The sequence below is a fragment of the Athene cunicularia genome, assembly GCF_003259725.1.
Source record: "Athene cunicularia isolate RWA chromosome 19 unlocalized genomic scaffold, athCun1 chr19_part1, whole genome shotgun sequence".
In the NCBI taxonomy this organism is placed as follows: domain Eukaryota; kingdom Metazoa; phylum Chordata; class Aves; order Strigiformes; family Strigidae; genus Athene; species Athene cunicularia.
In genome coordinates, this window is record NW_020799124.1 from 7,940,394 (window position 1) to 7,950,797 (window position 10,404).

At 42.5% G+C, this 10,404-nt stretch overlaps 1 protein-coding gene across 1 annotated transcript in view; it reads right to left on the reverse strand.

Annotated features, from left to right (window-relative positions):
- Nucleotides 1–461: 461 nt before the first annotated feature.
- The window catches only part of LOC113487249 (3 beta-hydroxysteroid dehydrogenase type 7-like), a 13,825-nt gene continuing 3,882 nt past the window's right edge, over nucleotides 462–10,404 (reverse strand). Inside the window, 6 exon segments of the mRNA XM_026861728.1 lie at nucleotides 462–803; nucleotides 805–902; nucleotides 1,899–2,061; nucleotides 2,932–3,031; nucleotides 7,220–7,328; nucleotides 10,219–10,374. Coding sequence (XP_026717529.1) covers nucleotides 462–803; nucleotides 805–902; nucleotides 1,899–2,061; nucleotides 2,932–3,031; nucleotides 7,220–7,328; nucleotides 10,219–10,374 — 968 coding nt within the window.

Consider the following 10,404-nt stretch of genomic DNA (forward strand, 5'->3'; position numbering starts at 1 on the left):
ATAGGGATAATATTTCAAAACAGATGCGATATTCCACACATTAATAGGAAGCATCTTGAAAAAGGTAGCTCTCAAAAAGGGAGTTATATTTTCCTTGTATTAAACCCTAAAACTTGATGAGCTTTCCTTGTCTTCCCCAAAATTATTGCTGAAGATCCTGTGAGTGTATGAGCCAGGCACGGCCATCCCGCCAGCTGCCCAAGGCTGTGGCAAGGGAGAGATCCGTTTGCTGAGTATGGAAGGAGATGGAAGTTCATCAGGCTGTGGAATGAAAGTGGTTATCTACTTTTATCAAAAAGGTGTTTGCTGTGCACTGTCTCTGATCTGAACCTGTCTCTCTCGTTCCCACGAGCGATGCCCGTGCAGTGGTGGCACAGTGGGAATGGCTGAGTCCTGCAAGCCCTGCGTCTGTGTGCATGCACCTGGGGTGATAAGCTCTCTCCTTACCCCAAACATGCTGCTTAGTTGTTCTTTTCATGAAGCTGGGGTCGTTCCAGGTTCCCTGCAGCTGCTTCCAACCACTGTGCTGTTCTGTGCTTGCTTTCTTTCCATGTGAAGAGAGGTTTGTACCCAAAATACCTGGAGGCTTTGTCTGTCTCATAGGAGGAGGTGGTGACTACAGCGTTCAGTAAAGACAAGTTTTGGAAAGGCTGTGGCTTCCAGATAGGGTACAGAATGACCCTGATCATCCTGTGCAATTACATCACTAACCACATCTTCCAGTAAGGGATGTGTGAGCCTAGTCTGACTGAGGGGTCCACAGAGGACAACAGCTGATGCCTGATCAGAAAACCTTTCCTTGTTTGGAGTGTCATCATAGGAATAACACACTTGTTCTGCGAGTAAATCTGGTTTCAACTGCAAGTTCCTTGCTGCAAGAACATGCATCCATGCAACGTTCCCTGGAGAAATAAGAGGGGGAGAGAAACAGATATTCATGAGATAAATTTTCCTGTTTACTGGAGAATGAGTACATTGGATCTGCCAGCTCCAGTGCTGTGAAGTAGCAAAAGCACTCATTGTGTTACTCAGCTGTACTGTAGAGAGACTGAGTAGTTAATCCAGACCTCCAAGATCCTTTAAACCTTTGGTCTCCCCTTTGAGCTGGACAATTAATGTGCCTTGTGATACTGGTTCATGTGAAGTGAAAGGGCAGTGTTTTGTAGTGAGAGCAGGATGAATGGGAGGCAGTGCTCGAGGGTTTTATTCCTGGCTCTGCTGTGAGCCTTTGAAGAAGTCACTTGATTTATCTAGGCCTGATTCTTCTCTAACAGCATTTTCAAACTACTGTTATCTGCACTTTTGGAAGAAGACATAGAAGTGTGCTGCACGGAAATAACTACATGATTTAATGGTGAGTTATACTCCCCTGAAATACATTCAACACCACAACAAACTCTTTCTCTAGGTTTTGTGTTTTCTTGTGCTTGCTAAAATCAGTTATGTAGTACAGCCTTTTCTGCAAGGAATTTTACAAGTAGTGTTAGCTTATTTTTTTCTAATGAAGAAGAAATTGTCTTTTCAAACTAAAAAAAATTTTAAAATACTGTGTGAACTTCTCTTTCTCTTCCCCCATATATCCCTTGAAACATTTACCTAGAAAAAGGAAGATTAGATCTCTATACTTTTCCCTGCTGACTTTTTTTCAGTTTTCTAAACAAACTTTTTCCCTATGTTGAAAGGAAAAAAGAAAATCCTTTCCAGGAAAAACAGGAGAATGTAAACAACTGTTTCAAAAATTCTTTTAGCCAGTCTAAGTTTTGTGGCTATAAAAATATTTGTGCTCATTCACCATACTCACCTCTGTCTTGGAAGATTATGGTTCAGCTATGTAAAATCCCCTGTGACTTAAAACGGTGTGGTAGTACCGCATGCAAAGAGGTCAATCATTCACTCACCCACATATGTGTAATTATGCTCTGTGTTTTCAGGCTCCAGGTAGTTCAACACATTATTCCTGGCTTTGGCAAGCAAATACAACTCCTGAAGAAACGTTGCTTTCTCTCCATACTCTGTGTTTGCACAGATGATACAGGTTGTGAGTTTACCACCGTTGCTCAGCTGTAAAATCAGGGATGGATGTTAATGAGTAGTGGATTCAGAGATGAAATCTCCTGTAGCGATATTGGGTTTGCCAGATAAAACCAAAAGCTGGGAATATTGGGCTAGAGGAGTCAACATTTGCAGAGGTGCTCTGGACATTTAGGGCCTGGTTTGTGTCCCTAAAAATACAAGGAGAGGCCTGGTTTGATTTTTTTTTTTTTTTTTTGTCTTCATAACACACCTGCATCTATGTGGTGCTCACTGAGAGATGTTGGATGGAGGGTGCTAGTGGCATTAACTCTTCTGCAGTTGTGATGTATAAATGAGTATTTGCAACAACCAAAATCAGGTACCAGAGAAAGCCAGCTAAGCTGGCTGGCCTCACAGTAACCAGGAGAGAGAGAGAGGCTCCAGGCAGTGATTTAGGACAGAAGTCTCATTCTTATATTCTGCTTCATCCTCTAGAACTCATCTTTCTGCTGACTCCACTGGGAGTCTAAAAATACTAGGCAGCTAGCTTACGTAGGTGGCTCACTCTGGGTACACTAATAATTTTGATTCCTAAATCACTCGGGCACGTCTGAAAATTATACCTTTATGCAGTATGAACTAGGTGAACCTGGTTTCTTAGGCCCTAATTTAAGACAGCTCTTTCCAAAGTCACACTCCTGGTGGAGTTAAAGCACGGGCTCAAAGGGCAGCACCCTTTGATCTTTTAAGAGTTTGGCAGCTTCTTGATAATGGGGGAATATCAGGCTTTGGTAAGCTTAGGGCAATGCGGTTTATGCATCATGTCAAGGCAGCAGTTGGATACATGGTCTTTCCAACCATCTCTGTCCTACCCATCCTGTGCTGTAATACCACGGGGGCTACCATTGACTTTTGTACCTTTTTTCCATTGGCTTCTAATGCAGGTTTTTCTGCCACGGTCTTTGTCTTCCCATAAGGCAGCTCCACTTTTACACTGTATTTGGTGTCCTCATTTCCTCTGAAATAGATTGTGAGAGGCAGTGAGAGACGATGGAGTAGAGCACAGGGCTTGGAGACATTTGTCACAACGTGATTTACTCTGCAATCTCTGCTCTCCAGGGACTTACCACTGGTTGTGAGTTATATGAATCTGATATCCATGCTGCAGTTTGTAAGAAATAAGGCCTCAAGAAATACCAGGTGGTTCTGGGTCTTCATAGGCAGGTTTGCATGAGGGTAGTGGTTTTATTTCTGTCAGCTGGATTTGTTCTTGTCTAGTAGCGTGATTGAAGCAAATAAAAGTCTGGCAGGCAAATTATAAGGCAGTGGAGTTACATTTTTAAGCAACTCATAAGTGGCTGAACAAGGTGGAAGGAGCACAAGATGGAGGGCAGGAAAATGAGAGCAATCCTACTTCATTTTTTCAGTAGATGTAGAGAAAATTCTCTCATGAGCCATAAACTAAAAGGAGAAGCTGCTGCTTGATTTTCTCACAGAGCTGATTAGAGTTGGGAGATATTTGCTGGTGATGTGATAGAGCTGCTAGTGGTCTCTTGGAAGACATGCAATTAGCAGGTTTGTGCTGAGATTATTCCTTCATCTCCCTTAGCAAATTATGCTCAAGGGGAAGAGCGAAGAAGCAGACCCATGATGAAGTGCTCACAGCCATGCTGGGGATACTTGATTGGTACTATGAATGACAAGCTGCTCCTCAGCTCCTAACTTACAGCCGCAAGGAGGAAAGCCCATGGGATCTATAATGTAACTGGCCTCACAGGCCCTGAAATAATTCCAAGGAGAAACAAGAAAGCAGCTCTATTCCCCAGCAGGGTGCTGGCCATTTTGTCCCAGTGGTTCTAGATCAACATTAGTCCACTGCAGGATGCAGTTAAGCAGATTCAGTGGTCTCTGGAGGAGCAGGGGAGTAAAGAAAACTTGTTTGAAGCACTGGGAAGGACCTTCCATGAATACATTGTGGCCACTTGCTCTCCCACTGCCATGGCTAGTATGGGAGCTCTTTCTCCCTCTGCATGCTGCAGGAGTCTGTCTTTAAATTTTTAAATTAATTTACTCTCTTTTGCTGTCCTAGAGAAATTCAGCCTAGGCAAGCACCAGACTTTGCCAGACATGGGGTACCTCCACACAGAGTAATGAAGAATTGTCATGCTTCTTTTGCAGATGAGGCTTTTGGAAGGGTCAAGTGACCTCTGATGAGTTCATGCAGCAAAGATCTTTTTGTCAAACACTGGGCCTCAGGAGAGCAAGCTCTGACTCGGGCTCCCTGTTTGACCTTGGGCAACTTGCTTACTCTGTTCTATGCTCACTTCTCCATGGGTAAAACGTGGATAATACTGTTGCTTTTCTCTTTCCTGCTCAGCAATCTAGTATCTTGTGTGTCAGATATCCCAGCTGAGATCAGGGCCTTCTTGTGCTTCAGCAACAGAAATAAATTAGGAGCATCAGAAATACAGCCTCCTCACACACCATGGGCTTTTATCACAAAACCCTCCTCCCCTTTCCTGTGTTTATGGGTGATGAGCAAAAGACAAACCAGAAAACAAGCAAGACAAGAGATTGATTGTGTGTGATTTGTTGCAAGCCCAGGAGAGGCCTAAAACAATTAGGGGGGTTATCTAAAAGTTCTAGTTTTAATTAGTTTCTTTTTTTTTTTAATCCAAATTTATTTTTTGCCTTACAAAGCTTTTAAAAAGCAGCAGCTTCACAGAGGGGGCAAACATGCCTGCTGTTCCTGGGCTGCAGAGCTCTGCTCATGTTTGCCTTCCCCCACCCCTTCTGAAGCCTGGTAGTAACAAAGAGCTCAGCATAATGCTCTTGCTTTTCAAAACGATCACAGATAACTGAACACTAATAAGACTGGAGCAGCATTGTCAGAAGGTATCTCAGCGGTGACTGTCTCAGAGGGATTGAGACTGACAGAGGCATTTTCTATTATTGTCGGATGCTGAGGTGTGAGCATTATCCCTGCACCCATCACCCTGTCCAGAGACTAATCATGCTTTGTCTGTGTCAATTCCCAAGCATGTAAAAATGAATTAAATAAAATTATATGAGGAATGATGGAGAAGGAGGACAGAGAAAAAGAAAAAGGCAGGCAGGCAGGATCATGGACTGTGAGGGAGAAAAGCAGAACAGATTGGATGGGGATGAGGAAGATGAGAAGTGGAGGCAGGGGAAAGCCACATCACCTGTGCTTTCAGTCATGAAAACAGAGCCATATTACATCGCTTCCAGTCACCGCTGGGCTCCCTATGAAATAAGTGGTGGATTTTATTTTTTTTTTACTGGGGTCTGACCCTTCTCTCATTTTGCATTATGTAATTCCCTTAGTTTCAAAGCAAAATCACCGGAGAACGAGGACCGCTTTCTCCGGCTTTCTCTCAGCACCATGGGAGAACCTGAGCCTGTTCTGCAAAATGAGTTAAAGGCTCTAGGTGGTGGTTTTATTTGCATTTGTGGTGGGGAAGGATTAGGAGTTGGTGGGCAGAAGATGTTCATGTGTAACTCTCTAAGCATCACCCCAGATGGGTTTTTGCTTGCACCCACTGGTGCCATCATTACAAGCCAAAGGACTGTCCTCACAGGCAAGATTTGGGGTAGATGTTTTAAGGCATCTATTCACATGTACCTCGAGTCACAGGACTAAAATACTAACAAGGATGTGCCAGTATCTACATTCATTTTTAGAAATTATTTAGATATGCTAATGACCAAATTCCACAGCTTTTCAGTGACACAGTGCCTATAGTGCTCATGATCCCATATGGTTTGAGGTTCACTGTTCTCATGGTTTTTTCCCTAGACCAGACATTCGTTCTACAGATTTGAGTCCTTAAACACTTTTCAAAACAACTGAGTTATGCCTTGGCTTACTTGTGAGTATGAAATTTAGGCTTGTAGGTCAATTTAAGTTACGTCTTAGCCTTTTCTAGCTGGGTGCAAATTTCTAGAGCCAAATGATTGAAGCCAGCTGTGTCGAGGCTGGCTGCTTGTAGGGACAAAACTTGATTTTGAGCCAGTTCTCCCTGCACACAAGTTTCCATGGTTTGAGCAGTCTGTGTGGCTACAACCATGCTTGAAATCATCAAGGAACCTTATAGTGGTATCAGACTGCAGCTGTCTCTACCTGACTTCAAATTTAACTTAAAATTTCAGCTCCTGGTCTTCAGAAATATCTCCTCAGTTCTCAAGGTGCAAGTACTCTTTCCCCATGCATAGTAAAGGTATCCAGATGCTGAATTGTGAGCAGGAGTTTCAGTTGATAGTGAAAGTCAGTTCTGGATATCAAAACCCCTCCAAATAGTAATTTTGACCAGTGATTTTGCATTGCTCCAAATCCCACCTTTGCTGCAGGAGGTTTTCTAAAACTCTGCTGCTTCTTCTAGGTTTGTGGGTTGGTCTCACAGGAGCCACATACAGAGAGACAGGTTGAGCATAATGCCCCAAAGTGTATAAATCCCAGGAATTAGCCCTCATAAGCGTGTTAGCAAGAAAAAGGATTTTGAGGGATAGAAGGGTGTGATATACAGGTCAGATCCAGGTCACAGAGAGTGTAACTACACATGAATACTGCAGTGCAACTTCACACCAAATCCATCTGTCCCCTAAGACTGTGTGACCAACTAACTTTCTTCTGAAATAGTGCTAAAATAATCTGTATACATTTGACCACATTTAATAATAGGAGCTGAGTACAGGCTTGCTAGCAATCCACTGTGGAGCTCAAACAAGGAGGGAAAGTGGGTTGATAATAGTAGAGCATCACCTGTCCTTTGGGTTGACTCATTGGGGGGAGAGAGCAAAAACTCTGAACCAACAGCAAGATACAACTTGACACAATTTATCACAAACCTTAAGAATCTGAGAACTTACCTGAAACGGATTTTAGGGCTTAGAGAGGCAGGGACATACATATGGGAGACAGCCTGAAGATGCAGTTGGGTCATACATCTCTCAACCAGCTCTTGCCATCAGTGGTTTCCACTACTGGTCAAGTTTCGGTTGGGAAAGGTATGGTTCCTCAAAGTGTAACACAGCAAAGAAGGATTTTCAAGAAAGAGAAGATGAATTGACAGGAAGGGGAGCACATATCTTCTTTGTCGCCACGGCAAAAACCTCCATCTGGTTGCAATTTCATTACTGTTTAATTGAAGACCCAGAGTAATGGAGAAGATTTGCTTAGCCTCACCTGAACATGGGCTCATGCAAGGTATTTGGTCCCACTGCAGCAATGGAGCTTGTGTGGACAACATACAGGATGTTCAGGATACAGCAGGCCCTTAACACATTTTCAGTACCTCTGGGGCAGGTTGGGAAGAATAAATGTTAACCACCTTGCCTTGATTCCTGTCATGGAAGTCAAAAAAAGATTTCCAGGCTTGGGATTCTGACTTGGAACAGATCCATCTTTTTTTATGGCTGAAAAGCTGTAAAGCCACAGGTCACGTTCCTCAGATACGTTTGCACAGGCATGGATGGTTTATAACGTGAGAGTAGCAGTTACATCTATAGCTATAATGTGGCTTAACCTCTATGGCTATTGACAACTGACTTCGGTGGGACTTAATAGCTGCTAACAAAAAGGAAGCTGACAGCTCAGCAGAGCAAAGCTCCATGTTTTCTGTCTTTTTTTTTTTTTTTTTGATTCATGGGCAGACTGTCAAATGGTGAATTGCAGCCTTCTGGCAAAAAAAGGATTGTTGTTTTAGTTGAATATATTGCTCTGCAGAAGTTCTGCAGGGTGACTATAGGGTGAAAATCACTGCAATAGCCTCCTGGTAGATGCATAATTTTAAATGAAATCGTGGGGGCAACTTACAAGTCTGCATGAAATCCAGATGAAACTGAAGCATGGTTTGGTTTAAGAAAGGTTGTTCTGGCTGAACCTGTGGGTCAGTGTGTGTGTGTGTTTAGTTGATTTGGGGGATTTATGGGGAGGGGGTGGGTTTAAATGATTTATGACTCTTCCAGGAATGGTTTTTGCATTCATTGTGATTTTGATTCAAGCTGATTCTACGAGAACCTCAATGACAAAAGCATAACTATGGTTGCATACTGAGGACCTTCAAACCTGATAAGGCAGATCTTAAAAGGAAGCCACTCATAGGGTTGGCTTCCAGAAATCTCCATGCTATTTATACTTGGCTAATCAGGCTCTGCCCTTGAGCCTTGCTGCAGCTCTTGTGTGGAAGAGCTTGTGATTTCCCTGTTGCTGTTAGGGCAAAATCTGAATTTATCAAGGAAATCCTGAGTTTAGGATAATTTCAGAGAGCATGAAGAAGACCTGGTGGAAAATAATCCATTTGCTTCTCCATGAGCCTATCACAGCACATAAAGTAAACTGAGAACCCCTGTTGAGAAACATTGCTGGAAGCAGCTGAGTTAAAATTCATTAATTTTAACAAAAAGCTGAATAAAAGTCTTTCAGTGACTAGATAGAAAAAAAATAATTCTTGTAGAAGAGGGGTCTTCAATTTAGTCAACAAGACTATAACAGGTTTCAGCAACCAGTGGTTGAAACAGGAGAGAATCAAAGCAGAAGATTGCCAGAAATGGTGATTAACCACGGCCACACTAGTACTCTTCAACATTGTTATGGCTTGCCTGAAAGACATGATAGATAGCCCATTAACTTGCAGTCCTTAATTCTAGGCAACAAGTCTTTTGAAAAGCCATAGTCCAATTTAGCCACAAATTGTTGGGCTTAAGGCACTAATTGGATGAATTTCTGTGGCCTGACTTACAAAGAGGAGCCAGCTAGAGGATTATATAGTTGACCTGTCCTGACCCTGTTTTTTTCCATTAAGTCTACAGCAGATATCAAATTATTAGTTCCTTTTTATTCTTTTACCTTCTATGATTTTAATAGATAACTTTAGACTAATCTCCGAATTTAAGATTTTGAGCAGTCCTAGTGAGGGCAGCAGCTCATTTTAGGGACATGAATCCATCCAAGGGGAGGCAGAAATGCAGAACAGTTTGTATGAAAACAAGGCATCTGTTAAGACATCTCAAACTGTGCTCCTCAAAGAGGCATTCAGTCACACTGGAAAAATCTTTGCGTGTGTGGTTTTCTGGGAATGTCGCAAACATCTGCAAGAGGTTTGGTTTGCTGAATAGGGGAGCTGCCCAGTGCTCACTGCTATCTGTAAGAACCTCACTACACTAAAGAACTTTGCTCATAGCAAGCAGACAATGAAGAGGAAGATCTCACAAAGCCATTAAAAGGTAGCAGGAACCCTCAGGCTCTGAATATTCTCAGTACACATGCACAACACAGGCTCTTAAAAGCATCTGGTTTTGAAAACAGCTACAGCAATGAAAAGAAGGATGGAATTTAAATGTTGCCCTTGAATGTATCAGCAAATAGTAGAAGCAGTAAGCAGTAATTGAGTTTGAGATATATGTATATAAAAAATATATAAAATTCCTTCCTTGTGGTTAACAACTATTTTAGTAGCTAACAGCCTGAGGTGCCATTGGAATTGCTGCTGTAATAGGGGTTTCATTATTTTTATAGCCTGTGCTTATTTCCTAGATTTATGAACAAATTTTCTTTAAGCAGATCTTGCACCTAACATGAAATCAGGTCTTGGTGATAGGAAGAAAATGTGCAGCTCTCACTTATGCATGGCTTGTAGATACAAAATAGTTGTGAGCACCGACTATAACATCACTCCCTTACAGTGTGGATGCAGTTCAACTGGTAGAGTCTTGTGCTGGTATGTATTGTAGGGCTTTTTTTCCCCTGGAAAGTCCTGGGAAAGCTATAAGCTATCTAGAACAGGGGTTAACTTTTAATTTGTCTTGTCACATACTAAATGGTTTCTTACCACTACAGGCATGTTCTGAATCACCTCAGTACTATTAGTGAAAGTTATACCCTTGACCAGAACAATGGTATAATAGCTGGGTCCAGATCTGACCTCCTAAGATGAACCTTTATCAGTGGAGAAGAGCAGCATGGCCTGCCCTGAGCAAGGACAGAGGGGCAAAGGCAGAAACTTCCCCCTGCAAGGGAAAGGTCCTGGGCACCTCTCTCATCTTGTAGTAGAGTGATGTGTTTGAATTTCAGGGGACAAGGGAGCACTAAATAAGAGAGGATGTGTTTGTCATAGCCTCTTGTATGACTACACCAAGGTGTGTGAATTTAAGGCTGTATTTAATTTCTTGTTTTAAAGAGCTTACCCCCAACGTTGACAGCTCTTATTTCCCAAAAGGGCACAGTGTTTCTATAGCCCACAACAGCAGCTGTGTGAATAACCACGTGAAATCCCCGCATGGCAGCAAGGAGCAGAATGTCGTCTCAAATTTCTCCTTTTGTCATTGTCACGTGAGTGGTAGCTGGAGAAAAATAATATAACCACAGATGGG